Source organism: Odocoileus virginianus, chromosome 10 (assembly GCF_023699985.2).
Source record: "Odocoileus virginianus isolate 20LAN1187 ecotype Illinois chromosome 10, Ovbor_1.2, whole genome shotgun sequence".
Taxonomy (NCBI): domain Eukaryota; kingdom Metazoa; phylum Chordata; class Mammalia; order Artiodactyla; family Cervidae; genus Odocoileus; species Odocoileus virginianus.
Genome location: NC_069683.1, coordinates 37,142,554 through 37,160,866, shown reverse-complemented (window position 1 = coordinate 37,160,866; position 18,313 = coordinate 37,142,554). Strand labels below are relative to the sequence as shown.

Sequence of the window (18,313 nt, the reverse complement as noted above, 5' to 3'; positions counted from 1 at the left end):
TCAGGAAGATTCACTGCATAAGGGAGAGGCTACCCCCTCCAGTATTCCTGGGCTTCCCTTGTGACTCAGCTGGTAAAGAATCCGCTTGAAATGCAGGAGACCTGAGTTCAATCCCTGGGTTGGGAGGATCCCCTGGAGAAGGGAAAGGCTACCCACTCCAGTATTCTGGCCTAGAGAATTCCATGGACTATATAGTCCACAGGGTCGCAGAGTCGGACATGACTGAGTGACTTTCAGAGATTAGGGGGAAAAGATCTAGAAAGAGAAGTAGAGAAAAAGATTGGTAGTGTGGGAGAAGCAAACTCTTCATTGCTTGGTGACTTTCAATACCCTCTGAAATGCTTTTTGATCACCCTTTTAGGTTCTCTCTGAACCTCCATGAGCTCTCCCTCTGAAGAGATTATGTTCCACACATAATCCTACACATAATAGGAGAAAGCCTGTGTCCAGACTGCTGGAAACCCCTCTTGAATTCCAGAGAGACACCTGGACCCCCACCAGAACCCAACCATTAAACTTAACTTTGTAGTAAAGATTTAAATAAATTTTAAACCTTTACTTTGTTCTTAACAAGTTTACCTAGAACTGATTTGTACGTTCAGTTCTTAAAACTGACATCATGCCAGATGTTTTTTGCAAGCTCACTGCCATAGAGATAATAATGCTACTTACCAAGAATAGAAGAACTATCAGAATATGGATAGCCTGGATTCTCCTGAGCCTGCCCTGGTAGTAGGCCACTGGAAGGAATGTCTGGAGTCCCTCCATTTAAAATCTACAAACAAAAGTGAAGTTTTCGTGTCATCAACAGTTTCAATCGGTATTTTATGCAGTGTCACCAAGAAAATGAATTGTGTTGAAAAGTGGAAGGTGAGGAGAAAAAGCTTCAGGTGGCTTTGGTTTCTTACTGGATGATTTCATACCAGAGACTATTAGGAATGGTCACAGTAAGGAGGAAATCTCTCCCCCAAACCAGTATCCTCTTTACTTGATTCAGCCCACACAAGCAATTTAAAGGCCGAATAAAATCCGTAGAGCATTCATTACCTTGGATCATGCTGTTCACATGGTCCTTTAAGGCCAAGGACTAAATCTCAATGAACTCAGGTGGGCAGGGCCCCTCCCCTGTAAGGGAGTAAGATTCCTTATAGCAACAGATACTGCTGAAGAATCAGTAAGAAAGGGTTGTTATACTGGGAAGAGACACAGCTTTGAGGAGTCACAAATGAACAACAAAACACTACAAGTTCATCATCATTCGTTGTCCCACAGGGGCCAACATTAGTAACCAGTGGTTTAAGCTCTGAGAGAGGCTACTGAGAAATACTGAATATTATTACCACTCCTCAGTAGAAGAACTCTTGTCTTCCCTCAACTGTCTACTCCCTTCACCCTCCCATGAGAAGTATCTGGATGTGGGTGAGGATACTGTTTGGCAGCATCTAGATTTCAGGAGAGGCAGTGATTCCAGGCCTTGCCAATAGATGGCACTACAACTTTATCTCCACAGTTCAACTTTCTGAAAAAGTGTTGAAAAACTTGACACTCTAAAAACGATTAGGCACTCCAAAGAACTTTTGTTTATATAGGCTATATTTAACAGTATTACTATATCTGAAGTTAAAACCACTAAAGATTATAATAAACTTATTACACATGAACATGAATAGCATTTTAATGAAAAAACTATTTTCCAAAATAAAAGTTGGAAGTATCATTTTATCTATATATATATATTTATTTATTTTGCAAGTTGAATGTCTAGCTTAACAGAACTTAATTGGATTCTCACTTGCTTCTCCACTCAATCTGTTTAGATAGGCTGTCTGAAGTACATATCTGAAGAAAATCTGACCTCTCATTAACAGGCAGTTGGAAAAGGGAGGTACTTTAATGGCCTTTTCAAATAACCATGGTATTATTCTTTGATATTACATCAGAACTCAGCAGGTGGAGGTTTCTTAAAGATAAGGCACAATGTGGAATCTGAAACCGTATCAATGAAATTTTGGTACTCTGTAAAAATCCATTGGTATATATTGGTATTTGGGATGGATCTTTTTTACCTTCGCACGATTCTGAAATATATTGGTCATTTGGAAAATATTGGTTTACTGAGTTATGCAGATCTTCCAAATGTTGACACACTTCATTGTATAACATAAAACATCACCACTGTTAATATTATCTATGATCAGAAATATCTTAAGTTTTGGCAAGCAGTTGAGCTCAAAGCAGCAGATACAAGTTTTCCCCCAAATTCTAACTTTTGCTTGAAAGCTAAAATGTTATCACTTGTCAGTTGTTTTTCCTTGAAGTTGCAGGTGCACTCATTTTCAAGAAAATATATACTAAATGCCCAAGTCTGAAAAACCATAGTTTGCAATAGTAAAAATGGTGTCCTGTGAAAAAAGTGATTGGTTCAGTTTAAAACTTAAACTGTCACACAAGTGCTTTTTCTTGAGACAACCATCATACTTTGTGTGCAGCATAAGTGCTTTAAGCACATGTCTCATTCTTTAACTATTAAAAAGATTTACTCAAGGATTTTATAAAATTATTTTACTGCTTTATTAAGGACATTCTTAAATGAAACTGGCTTTTAAATTTATTGTTTTTTTATTGCGAGTATATGGTGGTGAAATGCAGTGACTGTCAGTACAGTTTGGTGCTTACAAGCTTGATTTTTTTTTTGCAAAAGCACCAGCAGTTTTATACAACATTGCTTTTGCACTGTCAATTCACATAACAGCACAATCACAAAAAACTTTTAGCATTGCTATGAAAATACTTCTGACCACACAGACCCCTGAAAAGATTCCCCTCTCCATTACCCCCACCAGAAGACCATAGATGATGTTCAGGGAAATTTGGCTTTATCCAACCCTGCCTTGGTGCCTCTAGATGTCCAGAATCGCCTGGAATCTGAAGCTCACTAACCTTCCTACTTTTAGCTTGACACTAATTAAAACAACTGGCAGGCTAAATGACTCATTTTTGGACCTGCCAAGTTTGAAAGTGACTGGGAAGTGTTGGGACCCCGGGGCCACCTTTACTCTCGTGACTTTGGTATACTAGTTAATGCTGTCTTTTTAAACTCTGTCTTGTTTAGATGCCCTTCTTATAAGTTCTGCTGCTACTGACTCAGAATACATTCAGAATTTCTTCTCAGATCCACTTTTATAAGCCCAAAGAAAAGGAAACATTTTCCATAAATGCCTCAAAAATACTTGGGCTCTGTGATGTACAATATACATTCACATCTCTGGCAGTTGTTGGTGTGAAAAGAATCAGAAGTCAAGAGACCTGAATTTAGTTTGGGGCCATACTTATTAAATTCTGGGCTAGTCATATACCATTTGGTAGCCTGGATTTTGCCACCTATGAGGTTGTGAGAATAAAATGAGAGACTGTATATGAAAGTTGTCTGAATAATATTTAAGCACTGAAGTGATGACCTTCCAAAATAGAATAGTGGGATTCTTGGTAATACCAGAAAGTCAAGTGCCTACAAGTTGAATTGAGACCCAGAGAAAAGGATACCACACTAAGATGGTGGATCCAGTATGGAAGAAGGACCTAGCAGTATAACAAAACACGGCTAAGAGCTCAGCCTGTGAGCAGTGGGGAGGGCTGTGCCCAGGCCAGACTTCATCTACGGATGCTATACTCAAGTCATTACCAACCAGGCACTTCCACATATATTCTTCTCATAACAGGACTTCATGTGCAAAGATGCTGGCTGCCCTAGCCTATTATTAGCCTCATTATAGAGAAATCAAGGGCTTAAAAAAAATTATACAAGGCCACACACCAGTGCATGGCAAAGGCAGGCTTCAAACCCAGGTCTCTTTTCTAAATGTGCTCTTCCCCATTAATGGCTTTCAAACCTTATTCCAAATAAAAATTTTTATGGAAGACTCGCACATCATTAAACAGAAATAAAGCTACCCTGGTAGAAGCAGGAGTCCTGACCATATCTTTCTCATCAGCTGGCCCCCTCCCCAGCTCCACCCTACCTGGCAGCACCACAGCTCCTGATAACCTGAGCCTCTAAGAAGCCAAGTTTTGAAAACCCATGCCCTGCTTTTGATACAGTTTGTGCCTTAGGAGTCCAATCTGGGTAAATTCTTTCCCTGTGTCTATGTTTTGGGAGATAGGGGAAGGAAGACTTTATGTCTCAAGATGCTAGCCATCTGGGTCATCCTAACCTATGTTAACATCAGACACTATAAATAGATTTATGATTTACAATTAACATTGGCCTAGGCTTACAAATTCTCAGCTCCAAAAATGAAAACAGATTATTGGTTTCTGAGACTATAGTGTAGTCTTCTGGTCAGTTCTTCATTAGGGCTGTCAACAGATAAACTACTTGTACTTAACGCTGTCCCATCAGAGAAAACCAGGCAATCCTAAGTATTCTGCAGCTGCACAGGCATGACTTGCCTTCCAAAGCACCGCTGGTACCACTGTTTCCAGGGCCTGCGCTCGACACTAATGATACTTCCTCCCTTAAAGATCCCTGGCAGAGAATAGGTAGTTTTACATACCGGTGAATCCTTCCTTCATGGGAGCTCTTGAATTCCTCCTTCCATGCAATGGACTAACAGCTCTCCAATCCTTACAGTCTCTTTCTGCCTGCCTCTGCTCACACAGGATAAACCCTCTAAGGATGTCAGCAAGCCTCCCTAGTCCACTGGGGTGCTTTGGGCCTCACCTAACACAGATGCAGTTACTTCAAGGAGGAAAAAAGGGTCCTACTTGTTTCAGCAACCACAATTAACATACTTCCACTTCCAGTATTTCAGAACTTGGGCAAGAGCTCTCTACATGAAGAAGGGCCTTAGTCTAAGAGTCATCAGCCCTACCTTCTTGCCTCCTGGAGAAGAGGCATCAGGGGGAGGTGTACTTGTGATGTTCAATGGGCTGGAGCCACAGCTGGAAGGCGATGACCCTCTTATCCTGTCAGAGAAAAGAGGAGTTAGTTACATTGCCTTTCCTTTTCTTCAGTGGAGTGTGTGTGTTTTGATGAGGGATGGAGGTCAGAAGATCTAGAATAGGGATTGGCAAGCCTTCAGTAAAGGGTAGGAGAGTAATTATTTTAGGCTCTGTAGGCTATATGGCCTCTGTCACAACTACTGAACTCTGCCACTATAGCTGGAAAAAAAAAGCCACGATCATATGCAAACGAATGGGTGTAGCTGTGTTCCAATAAAACTTTATGTATAGGTGATAAGCTGGATTTATCCCATTGGCACCTGACCTAGAAAATCCTGGAGGCAAGCTTATCACTGACAAAGCCCTTGGATTAAGGTTTAGATTTCAGGTTTGTGAATTTCAAGTAGGTGGTCAATTTCCTCACAGCCAGATCTCAGAGTGGATTGGTAGAACTTTAGAAGTCCAACCTGTATCTCTGATAGATGAACTAGACTCCACAGCAAATGATTTATCCTCTAACCCACAAAACACTGCTTGGCTAGTGAATGCTCAGAAGGAGGGTGCTGGGGCAGCTCAGCCACACCTAGAAACTAGTCTTACAGTCATAGCCGTCATCGTCTAGGGAAACAGGTGATGAAAAAAGGTTCAAGCCCTTCTCAGCTAGCTTATTTCTCAGCATAGTAGGTTTACAGAGGCAAAGACTTAGAATATAAATCCACATAAACTCTTGTCAAGTTGAAGAACCTCAGGAAGGGAAAGCACGACAGGGCACCACAGCTAGAGTTTAAGGGAGACTTGAGTGGCAGCTGTGACTACCAGGCTCTTAGCACCTACATGGATGAATGAATGCAGCTTCTGGGTGACCCTGGGACCCCTCCACTGCCCAGGAGACTTGGCTCTTGGCTGTACTGCCTAGTTCTGTAATTTTTTTCTTTTTAAGCTTTAGAAGGTTTCTACCCTTTCTAGTCTCTGCAGAAATATGCATGTACCTGAGGGGTCCACAGACCCTAGGTTTGGGATCCTATTTAAAAAGTTCAGATTGCTTCAGAATAATTCGTTTCTTCTTACACAACACTCACAAAGTGAAGTCGCTCAGTCGCGTCTGACTCTTTATGACCCCATGGACTATAGCCATGGGATTTTCCAGGCAAGAATACTGGAGTGGGTTGCCATTTCCTTCTCCATAGTTCTGTAATTTCTGAGTAAACAAGATCTCTCTCTCCCCTCTGGACCATAAGCTCCTCAAAGGCAGGCTACAACTATATACCAGGTATTCTTCACTCACACAGATGACTACTAATTGCTTATAGAAAAAATTATTGAATGTCTCCTACTTTTCCCTACCTACACCTGTGGAACCACTATCGCCCCAGTTTCCCTATCTTGGAATTGCTTTTTCATCATTACTTATTTCATCTTCAATATCTAGTCCTTAAATGACTGATTTCTCTTTCCAACACAGTTATCGCTCTAGAGTGGGCCTCATTTTGAGTCATAAGCATGCTCAGCTTCATCTCTCCCTATTCCGATCCAGCTTCGAGGCTTATGAACACACTGCTCAGCACTCTACAACGCACGGGGTCTTAACATTTTCTTCCCGTCTCAACTTCTCAGCATCATTTCTGAGAACCCTTAGGACTCTCCCATCACGGCTCTGTGGTTCTTTCCTACAAAGAAGCTGCCCAGGCGTGTGGCCTGCTTTTTTTTCTTTTAATCCTGAATATGCCACTCACATGCCCACTCGAGCGCGTGGCTGTCTTTTTAGAAGGAATGTACACCTTCATCACAAAACTCAGCTAAAGCCAAGTTCAAACCCTTCCTCCCTTGTTTGCTTATGCCCAAGGAATCTTCGTTTTTGCTTTTATCATGAAGAAAATAGGCTTCGCAAAGATTCAAGGGCTGTTTTATACTATTCTTGGATTGTTTCAAGCAAAGCACTGGGTATGCACACAGTGGCTGATCAGCACCACATTATCACTGCACACCGCCCCCCACCCTCCCACATCTCCTTCCTGAAACAGACAAGCAGCCACATCCGTCCTTCCTGAAGGGCTGGAGCAGAACTGTGCTACCCACTGGGATGAGAGCCCCTCTGTGGCCAATGAGAAAACAAGGCCAGCTTCCCTTTCTCCTCAGAGAATCAATCCAGTGGCAGCAGGGATCCTTTGATTAAGTCCCATTAAGTTTGCATTCCCAAGGACCTGGTTTCCACCCTCTCCATTCTCTAAATTCAAATGGACTTATAATTACTGCTTCCCACTCAATGACTGCTCTTAAAGACTTAGGTTTAATTAACAATTTTTGAGCACTCACCACTTGTCAGTCTCTGTCGCTACATGACACCAACATATCAGTTCTAGGAACTTTCCTGAGTTCTCTCACAGTCCTAGAGCAATCTGGGGGAGACAGATAATTGCCTTCCTTTTATGGTTTAAGTCAACAGAGTCCAAGGAGTTGAGTGACTCTCCTGAACAGAGGCCCAGGACTCAGGTAAACTGCTTGAGCTTCTCATATGCAAAAGAAGGCCCACCCACGCAAGTTTCTATTAGGAGCTGATTATCTTGGCCTCTATTACTAATCCTAGGCAGCTTTTTGACCGGAAGTGTTAGGCTGGGATCATGGCAGTTCACAGTCTGCTTCTGCAGTCCTGTGATGTCAGTGCTCATCTATCCGCTGGGAAGCTCCTTGGGTCCTACACAAAGTAATAAGCAAGCTGGGCCTCCCAGGGTTCCCTTTAGCGCTGACCTATTCAGGTTCAGCTTCTTTATTTAAAGGCACTTCTTCTTAATCCCGACACTCCTGACATTTTGGACTGAAAAATTCTCTCTCAGGGGGCAGGGGTTGGGAGGGCTGTCCAGCGTACTGTAGGATGTTTAACAAGCAGCATCCCTGTCCTCTCTCCCTTGGATGTTTAGCAGCAACCTCCCACTCAGCTGTGACAACCAGAAATGTCTCCAGACATCAACAAATCGTCCCCCGGGGGGCAAAATGCCACAGCATGAACACTGGTTTAAGCGAACAGCTAGGTGCTACTTGCCTGTGGATTTCCATGATTTCCTCAGCAATCATGCGACCTATTTTTCCTGCCCCAGCCCTGGTTCCCCCTGGAATCCCTGGAACAGTGGGGTGGGTCCTCTTCGGGCCACCTACAACAGAGGAATCTGAGAGTGGGAAAGGGGAAAACCGAGGGAGAAGACGCCATTACGTGTTGAATTAAAACCAGTTCTTCCCATGATCCACTTGAAGTTCAACTTTAGGGTTGTGCCCAGAGGACATGAGAGCCATGGCTTTTCAGGAAAGGGCATTCCAGCAGGAAAAAGCTCATGTTTCCTTCCAGGATCAGACATGCTGATACATAGCCTCTAATTACTCATGCATGCCACATACATTTACTGAACACCACTGTGCTGCAGGCCAGGGGCACAGAGATTAGGTCCGCATACCTGCCCTCAAGGAGCTCACAGTCTAAGGAGACACATAAGACAAACAAGGGCTGGAGCGCACTGTGCTAAGTCTGGCAGGGCGGCACCAGGCATCCGGGGTCAGGTGCCATTTCCTGGAGGAGACTAACTCTGAGCTGGGTCTCGTGAGAGGAGCACGTTATCAGGGGGGCAGAGAGGAAAGGAAGGGAAAGTGTTCCGGGCACAGCCGCCGGTGTACACCAGAGTGCCGAGGAGGGCACAGCTTGGGAGATGATGCCAAGAAACTCAGTGCAGTGATGGTGGAGGAGTAACTGAGTGATGAAACGGAGAAGCAGCTACCAGCCGGACCAGGAAGGGCCTTGGACGCCACGCTAACAGATTTGAGCCGTACCCACAGGGGATAAGCAGTGCCAAAGGACCGACTCAGATGCAAGTCACTGAGGTCACCGCACAGCGAACTGCAGTGGGGGACGGGGCACAGAGTGGGGAGTGTGAGATGAGGGCTGGGGAGTTACCTGCAGTAATCCAGGCAACAGATGGGGAAGGTGGCAATGGGGAGGTTTAAAGGTAGAAGGGGCAGGATTTCGTGTTTCCATGTAATGGGAGAGAGGTAGGAGTCATGGTTTCCGGCTTAACCAGCCAGGTTGGGGGTGGGGGGCTGCTGTTGTGCGGAAAACCGACGTGGACGTGCGGAGTTATAGGTGCCTCCTTTGGGACTCCAGGAGGCAGCTGGAGGAACAGGCCTGGAGGGAGTGAATGTAGGACTCGACGAAGAGATGGGGACTGAAGCCATGCAAGCGGCGGCAGGCCCAGGAAGGAGTCGGGGGCACAGAGCGGCGGCCAAGGCCGGGTTAGGGGAGGGGGCCCAGCACGGCTCACCCCGCGGTGCTGACAGACACCCTCCTCCCACCTCAGGAGCCAGTGGCCGTGACTGAAGAGCCCTTCACATCACAGCTGCTGGGCAACACCGTGGGAGGACAGCACACGCAGCAAGGTGCTGGCCATTTCACGGGCTTCCGGGGTCCAGGCAGCCTCAGGAAAGGCAAGACCAAGTTCCCAGTATTTCAAGCTCAACAGAGGAAGCGAGATGGCAGGGTCCTTTGTGATCACTCTCGCGAGGCCCCCCTCCTCGTTCCACAGAATATGGTGGCCGGGGAGCCCAAACACGGGGGTGGGGGGTGGTGGCCACAAGCAGCTCCTCACGGGCAAGCCCCAGCGCCCCGGTGGCACATAGTTACCTTCTCCAGAGGGCAGCATGCTGTCCATGCTGTGGGGGGACGCTGTGAGCTGCGGGAAGCTGGGGTCCCCGCCTTCCAGGACGTTGGCTCTGTGAACATCCCAGCAACAAAGAAACGTGAGTCAGGCCTGCCCAGAGCTGTGCACCTTTCACCTTGGCCAAGGTGTCCAGTGTCCACTCTGGACCTGGACAGGCCAGAAAACCAAGTGTCTGAGTGGCTCAGCGGGTCTCCTCGCTGTCAGAGAACACGGCGGACGGTGTCCGGGGCTCCGGCCTTCCTAGCACACGCAGGGTGCGGTCCAGCGGGGATGGTGATGCAGCAGCCACTGCCGCTGCCACGAGGCTCCTCTCCGGGCAGCCGGCAAGGCACCGACCCCAGCCCCTCAGTCAGCTCTACCTACGGGTGGGGGGTTGCACATCACCAAGAAGGAGATGTGGGGAGCAGGCGGCAGGGTGGGGGCCTTCCCTTCCCTGCTCACCCAGCAGGCGGCAGCCTTTGAGGCGTCATTCTGGCAGTGGTGAGTGCTCAGGCCACCAGCCTGGGGGGGCACAGATCCCCACCCCTCCTCCGCCAAGGACCCTATGGGCTGGTGAGCCTTTTAAGGGTTATCAACCCTTCCCTCCATAGCGACACCAATGGACGCCAGGCCTGCAGAACTCAAAGGCTGGCTGCTTTGTCGTGAAGGAAAGGCTGCCGTCTCCGAGAGCCTTTCCAGCAGCTGGGGGCCTGAGAGTTCTGAGTACTGAAGCATCTCCTTTGTTAACCACCTTCTGGCTTCTGCCAGTCCTGAGGCTTCACAGGATACTAGCAAGATGACAGTAAAGGATGGGATACTGGTTGTTGCCTGTATCCCCTTTTCCAGGTAAGGGGCCCAAGGCATTTCTCCTTGAAGCAAGGGAGCTTCTGAAATAGGAAAGACACTTACAAAACAACGGTGTTGGTGGAGACAATGTACTCTACTTCCTTGGTCCAAGGGTTCATGAAACTGAACCACCGACTCCGTAGTGTGATGAAAGAACCATCTTTGATTTTAAACTTGTAGCAGTTAGTGGTAATTTTTTCTCTTGTCTGTAAAACTGATAATACAAAGAAACCATGAACATTATTGTTCCCGCAGAACAATGCATTAAGCTATAACCAAATCCTAAATGTGCTCAGGCTCCAAGGCCATCCCCTCTTTAATAAGCCATGGGAGGTGGCACCTCAGAGAAGAGGATGTTTCTGAGGCCCTGATTCTGAGCCTTCCAATTTGGTTGTGAACCTGTCACTGTTCCTTCAGAGTGTATGAAATGAAGGAAATAACAGTGCATTCTAGACATTTAACTGGATTCATCTATGAAGTGAACGCCACACAAGAAGGCACGATCCACAGGGACCACGTTATCTCCCCATCACAAAGCCAGATGTCCAGAGGACATCCTGATTCAGACAGCATCTCACCCATGGAAACCTCATTCTTTCATGTAACAAACATGTAGCAAGTATGCTTCATGCGCCAGGTACTAGAGATAAAAGAGGAGACAGGATATGACTTGCCCCTCAGGAGAGGAATGAGGGACAGCTACGCAGAGGAGATCAGAGCCTTCAGGGGTGAATACAAGTCTGCCAAAAGGAAGGAGGGAAGAACCCAGTGCTGCCTGAGGAGTGGCAGGGCGTGGGGCGGGGGAGGGGATGGTAAGACGTCAGTATGTCTGGAGGACAAGGCCACTGCGGGCAGGGATCAGGTAGGGAGGTGAAGCTGGGGAGGTGGCTCAGCGCCGGGACGTGAAGGGTCTTGAGCATCTGTCAGAGGTGACTAGGCAGGGGGCTCTGAGTAGAGACGTGGGCTATCAGGCTCAGCCTGTCAGAGCCTAAGCAGGACAGCAGTGGAGGATGGATTGGTGGGTCAGAGGCAAGTCCATCACAATTATCAGGTGGGTACCAGGACTGCACCAGGGGGTTGGCAGAAAGGGGCCTCTTTGGAGATGCATGGCTGAGGTGAATGAACAGTTCTGATGGAGCAAAGAGTAAAGGAGGCTACTGTCTCAGGAGGCCATGTATGTAGCTGCACCATTAACCAAGAGGAAAATGCAGGAGGCGGTACAGGGGTTTGTAGAAAATTAGATCTGCTTGGGCCATACTAAATCTTTACATAGTCCAGGGAAACCCTCTGAACCAGAGATGCCTTCCAGAAATTGCCCCGGCCTGCGTAGAGATCTGCTAGGCAGCTGGGGTGGGGGGTTATCTGGAAGGGGGTAGAGGGGGCCTGGGGGCAGGAGCAGCATCCTCTCCTCCCAGACGGTCTGGCCTGCAGGTCCCTGGGCTGGCTGACTCCCACCTCACGGGGGCAGATTGCTCTGCAAGGGTCCATGACATGTCTAGAAGCAGGGGGACACTTGAAACTTAAGCCTTGGTGTACAGCCCAGCAGCTTACCCTGCCTATGACATTCTGCGAGATGTCCTATGTCGTCTTGATGGAAATACTCATAACACGACGTGCCTAGAAGTTCTTGTGGTAAATATGCCAAAATAGCTGTTGCCCTAAAAGGGGAAAAAAATTTTTTTTTTTTTTTAAAAAAGAAAAAATCATTCAGACAACTAACAGCATCTCTGCAGTGGATGACTCCTGCTACAGCCAATGAAAACAAGGTCAAAGCTGGGTGAGTTCAGAGGGCTTATTACATGGGTTTTGTTCTTTCTCATGAAGCTGACTTTAATCGGGGTTACAAAAACAGAGAGAGAAAGCAAAGACTTTCAGAGGAGCTGTTAGCACAAGACATCAAATTTTAGGTTTAAAAGTAGTAACTGTTTTAGATTAAAAAAAGTAGTAGGACTCTAAACTCCAGATCAAAGCTTCTCCAATTTACTGCCTGCTTTTTATCAGAGTGACCAGAAGCCCGTTGTGGGGCCCACAGGGACCTTGAGAAGTAACTGCCTCCTTTTCTAGTATTTAGTGGCTGGCTATTTCCAGTAGCCACAAAAACTACTAGCCTGTGGATACTTGTAAGGAGGCAGCAGAGAGCAGTGGAAATTTGGGTTCTTAGTCCAGGTCTACTGCCAATGAGTTACGAATCTTGGAGGGGGCTGCTCTTCAGGCTGAGCCTCAGTTTATCACCCATAAAGAAAGAGACTGGACTAGATCAGTGCTGCCAGCAGAACTTTCTGTGAAGACAGAAATGTTCCATTCAGGTACCACTAGCCACTGCTGCTGCTGTTTAGTCACTAACTTGTATCCAATCCTTTGTGACCCCATGGACTGCAGCCCACCAGGCTCCTCTGTCCATGGGATTTCCCAGGCAAGAATACTGGAGTGGGCTGCCATTTCCCTCTCCAGGGGGGTCTTCCTGACCCATGGATTGAACCCGTGTCTCCTGCATTGGCAGGCAGATTCTTTATAGCTGAGCCACCAGGGAAGCCACATGTGACTACTAATACCTGAAATGTTGTTAGTGAGCTGGGGGAATTTAATTTCACATTTTATTTAATTTTAATTGGTTAAATTAAATTGCCACATGGGGTTACTATAGCCAATGACTACTGTATTGATAACTCAAGACTAGATAATCTTTTCTAAGTCCCATATCCCAGAATTCACAGTAATTAATGAAACACTCCATAGATTCAGATAGCATGCTATGTCTCTTATTTCTCTTTTAGCCACGGACATCAAGCCACCCCACTTCACTGTCTCTACCTGCCAAAGAATGACATGGAGAAAATCTCTGTATTTATGATGATAACCCACTAGGTTTCATTTTTCAGCAGATCCACCCATCACTTCCTCCTCTCTGTCCTTATGAAAGACAGCCAGTCTGCTCTGCTTTACTCAGGGTTGAAAATCTGCTGCCAGACTGTCCAAGGGTAACGTGCAGACTCTCACCTCTGGTCTACAAAAACAAACTTCCCATCTATCGCGTGCCGGGAGACATACTCCATTGATTTCACCCTGATTTCCCCGTTTGCCGGCTGTGGAAGCATGTGAGAGTGCAGCCGTCCGATGGCGACAAGGCAGCTGAGATTACACCCCTCGTTGTCTGGCTCGTTGTCTTCATCCAGCCCCATCTTTGTGGGCGGCCAGCTTTTCAGATAGCCTGTGCTGTGGATTGTGCAGAAGCTTTTTCGATCTGCTGGAAAGCAAAGTCCAATGTCAGTGGGGCTTTGGGGCCTGGAGGCACAGGCAGCCTATCGTGCGTTGGGATGTAGGGAGGGACTGAAAATATAAAAATCAAAGCCTACTGTCCAGAAGTTAGCATCAAGTGAAAGAGAAAGACAGATCAGGCATGATCCCGCGTCATGTGTGTCTCGTAGCCATGATGACACCAAATGGGCATCACATACACCAAGGAAGGAGCAGCACAGTCTCCCTGGGCAGAGGCAGGCTGCCCGGAAGAACTGTTTAGGAGGAGGGCCGGGAAGGATGAGCACTGGCTAAAGGACCAGAATGTGTAAAGGCTGAGAAGGCACAAAGACCCAGAGGGGTATCCTGTGCAGCAAACAGCAGAGAGCTCCATGCAGGTGAAGTGAAAAGGGCGCTGCTGGGGGTAAGTGCGGGGAAGGCAGGTTGGCAGCATATTGTCGGGGCCTTGGATCATTTGCTCACAAAGGTGTTAACCTTTTCCAGATTGGAAATGGAGAGCTTCCAAGGGCACTTAGGGTGGGGAAACAGCAAAATCACATCACGATTTGGATGCTTTAGTGACGGGGGGGGGGACTGGAAGACAGTAAAAGCCAGGAAGAGGATAGTAATACAGCAAGATATGCCGGGGACTGTACTATGGCAGTGCTGTGAAGATGAGGAAGAGGCAGAAAAGATGCAGGAGAATTTCTCAGATGAACATTGGGGATCCGGTATGAGTATCAAATATTTGGTATGAAAAAAGAAAATAAAGATGAGGCCAACTTCTTCGGATTGAGTGGTTACCAGTACAGATTGTTGGCTCAGGGAAGAGAATACAGAGTATGTTTTAGAGGAGAGGGAGAAAAGATTTCAGTGTGAGACATGTTAAGTGTGGAGCATCCATGAATTTCAACAGTACACATATCTTTTTTGGGGGGGCGGTACCTTGCCAGGCAGCGTGGGATCTTAGTTCCCCAACCAGGGCTCAAACCTGTGCCCCTCCTGCAGTGGAGGACCGCCAGGGAAGTCCCAGTAGACACATTCTTATGGAATGTTTACCAAGCATCGGATCTGGGCTAGTTACTGGGAAAGAGTGGAAAACAAGTCAGGCACGCCTCTGTGGAATTTACAGCCTAATGGGGGAGAGGTACTTTAAACAAATAATCGCACAAATAACTACATAACTGCAATGGGAAGCAAGTGTTAGAAAGAAAACCTGCAGGGTGTGACAGGCAGACAGAAGGCGGCCGGAGGGACTGAGTGACAGACATCAAGGTCCACTCTGAGGGAGGGTCTGCAGAGAGCCAGGGAGGGGAGCCGATGGCGAGGGAGGCAATGCCTTCAGAGGTGACACCATGTGCACAGAGGTTGAGTGAAAAGGGGTTGGAGGCATCAAACAGAGGTCTGCATGGCTCAGACCTATGGAGTAGTGTCAGCGGAGAACACTGCAGGGTCACATTCAAGATTTTAAACTTTCCTGCAAGAGCAATGGGAACCATTGAAGGGTTTGAAACAGGGGACTGATACAACGATTTGCTTTTAGAAAGGTCAGTCTGGCCATGTGAAGGGCTGGAAAGTGTGAGGAGGGTACTTCAACAGACTTATGAGATCCAGGGCAGCCTCGATCGAGTGATAGCTCGAGTAACAAACACACTTCTGCAGGGGCGATTCACAGCAGCAAGACTTTAGAACCCTAGGTCAGGTGGGAGGGAAACGGGGAGAGGGTATTTCCCAGGCTCTTAGCACACACAGCTAGATGCAAGGGACTGCCACTAACATTCCAGAGGAAGCCTGGGTGGTTACTTCTATGTGCATCACCTATGAGATGCCCTTGAGATGTCCAAGCAGGTAGATTAAATAAGCAGTTAATTTACAAATCTGGAGTTCAAAAGAGCAGTGTGGGCTAGAAATATGAGCCTGGAAGTTACTGGCATATAAATGTCATTGAAAGCTACATGGGTGGATGACATTACCTATGGATTGTGTATGTATCTACTCCTCTTAAGAGAAGAAGGCTGGAAAGGAACCAACAGAAAGAACTCAGAGGAGAGTTCAGAGTGGGAGGGGGGCAGGAAGGTGAAAAGAAACACTTCACCAGGGAAGAGAAATGACGTGTCTGCTGCTCCTAGGCACCTGTGGGCACTGGTGAACTTAGGGTAATTCTGGCAGGCGCTGGGGAAGCAGGGAACTGTGACTGAGAATACTCTTTCCCAACTACATGAAAACAAACAGAATTTAAACAGAGGAAGCCTTTCCATGAATCTGTCACCATGACTCCATCAGGGCTTTCTACCTCCCTGCTGCTCCCCAAATGCCCTCACAGAAGCAGGGCCACAGAGGTCCTGGCTGCAAACCTGCGACCCGCCTGCTCTGAGCGCACACCCTGCTGAGTGCCCCTCTGGGGAAAAGCCAGCCTCACCTGTGAAAGGATTTAATGAACTCTTAAATGGTTACCTTTTTTCTTGGAGCAGGTGGAGGGGAAATCCTTGTCTTCCACTTTTACTGAAGGCCTGTTACACTTCATCCTACAGAAGAAAGAACGCCGTGCTCCAGAACATAATCGAGATGGCCCAGGGGTTATATCTGTTTTAACTGGAAGTCCAGCTGCAAATCAATACACAAAACGTGATAAACCAAGGGTCGTGTTGTCTGTCAGGCAGGGGAGCGTGCCCTGGAAGAAAGCCTTTTCTTTCCCGCCTCTGTTCTGTAACGGGGATCTGACACTGACACTCCTCCTCACAGGCCGCACAGAAGCTCTACGGATGGGGCGCTGTCAGCCCGCAACGCTGCTAGACCACGGAGGATGCAGCTGCTGATGAACGGACTCGGTGCTCCGGGAAATAAAGAAATAGACACGGCACCCTCTTCTCAGCGGGAGCTGAGCAGGGGAAATGGCAGTTCACCAGGAGGACGGTGCTGATGCCACACGTGGTGTATGACTGAAAAGGGCCAAATAAAGGGCAGAAACAATCGGTGTTTCCCAGAGGAGGCAGAAGGTGGGCTGGGAATTGGACACTGGAATGGAAAAGAGGCAGCAGGGCTGACTCAAGTTCTCAAGCCTGGCTGGATGCCAGAACCCCCAGACGCTGTATCAACCTGGAGATGCTTGAGCCGCATTCTAGATCGGTGCTACCCGGTGTGGGAGCCACTAGCTACATGCAGCTACTGGGATCTTCAAATTGCAGGCATGTTCTACATGTGAATATACCCAAGATTTCAAAGGCTTAGTGCAAAAAAAAAAAAAAAAAATCGGAAAGACTTCCTTTTGGATTTAGTGTTAAATAAAAGTTAGTATTAAAATTAGTTTTGCATTTATTTTTACTTTTTAAAATGTAGCTATCAGGAAATTTAAAATCATATATGTGGCTCATATTTGTGGTTTGAATTCTAGTTTTGGACTCACTGAATTAGAATCTCTGGAGAAAAAGCCTGACTGTTACCCTGACAGAAACATGGGCTACTTGTTAGCACAGAAGCTGGGGATCTGAACCTGCCCCCCTCCTCCACCCTGCAGCCCTTCACTGTGTCCTCACAGATGAGACGGTCTGTGTGGTCCAGCCCTCCCCCTCCGCTGCATGTTTTTCTCCAGCAGCACCAGCAAACCCCAGCACCACCCTTCTGCCCCCATCCACCAATCATTTCCTCTGCCACTTTCCTCCCTTCATCACCTGGCAAATATTAATTCATCTTTTCAAACCCACCTGGAGCTGTCACCTACTCCATGATGCGTGTGCCCACACCCACATGAGGATGAATCATCGTTCTCTGTGGCTGGTACTACGTATATGGCTGCACCTATTATACACGGTGCCGTCTCCTCGTCGCCCTGACTACATGGGTAACAGCCTTAGAGGCAAGGACCAAACAGCATTCACCTCTTCCTCCTGCGGTCACTAAGACAACTGCAGGACCAGACTATAAAGGGCAACAGGTGGCAGGCACTATATTGTACTTATAGGAAGACGAGGAGTGCCTTAGTGAAAAGGATGACTTAAAGGAGATTCCTCTGGTGGTTATTTCCTTCCAGAGACTATAATGGAGAGCTTGGGAGCAGGAAACTAGTTAGGCTATGATGGCACTGGGCCAAGGTAAATACAACGTTGTGCTCACTATGTGCTGGAAACAATGTGCTCTATGTTTTTAGCATATTAAATCATCATAACAACCTGATGAAATCAGTAATACTGTGCAGGTAAGGAAGCTGAGGCACAGAGAGGTTAAGTAACTTGCTCAAGGTCATGCAGCTAGTGAATGGTGGAGCCAAGATTTGAGCCCTGCCTCTGACTCTGGAGTCCATGCTCTTAACTGCTGGAGTGCAGAGCTCCCCATGGGACTGAAGCGGGAGAGAGCTTCTGGCTGGCACAGGGGCAGGTGCAGGAAGCCGTGGGAGGATGTGAGTGGTGCTCCACTGCTGCCACGAGGAAGCAGGGAGGCAGGTTGGGGTGGCAGGGGAGGAACCTCAAGAGAAACCACTTTGGTCAGAGAGATGTCATATTTAGACTTTTTCATCTTATGAGGCTGATTGAGTACAACTCAGACACACAGAAGTGATTTTTTCGGAGGAACAAATAAAACTGATGTGAACCCTTTTAACTCAGGAACATACAACTGGGGAT

General features: G+C 47.2%; 1 protein-coding gene across 7 annotated transcripts in view; it reads right to left on the bottom strand.

The window, feature by feature from the left end:
* The window catches only part of BMAL1 (basic helix-loop-helix ARNT like 1), a 108,242-nt gene that overhangs the window by 975 nt on the left and 88,954 nt on the right, over positions 1-18,313 (bottom strand). For 3 of the 7 annotated variants that reach the window (XM_020873052.2, XM_070473397.1, XM_020873053.2), the window contains 8 exons: positions 16,152-16,301; positions 13,461-13,707; positions 12,015-12,121; positions 10,527-10,677; positions 9,602-9,690; positions 7,979-8,102; positions 4,872-4,965; positions 673-775 (listed from right to left, as the gene is read on the bottom strand). In XM_020873052.2, the coding sequence (XP_020728711.1) occupies positions 673-775; positions 4,872-4,965; positions 7,979-8,102; positions 9,602-9,690; positions 10,527-10,677; positions 12,015-12,121; positions 13,461-13,707; positions 16,152-16,301 (1,065 nt within the window). The remainder of the gene's footprint in view (positions 1-672; positions 776-4,871; positions 4,966-7,978; positions 8,103-9,601; positions 9,691-10,526; positions 10,678-12,014; positions 12,122-13,460; positions 13,708-16,151; positions 16,302-18,313) is intronic. The other 4 variants (XM_020873056.2, XM_070473398.1, XM_020873054.2 and 1 more) reach the window with 3 other exon arrangements.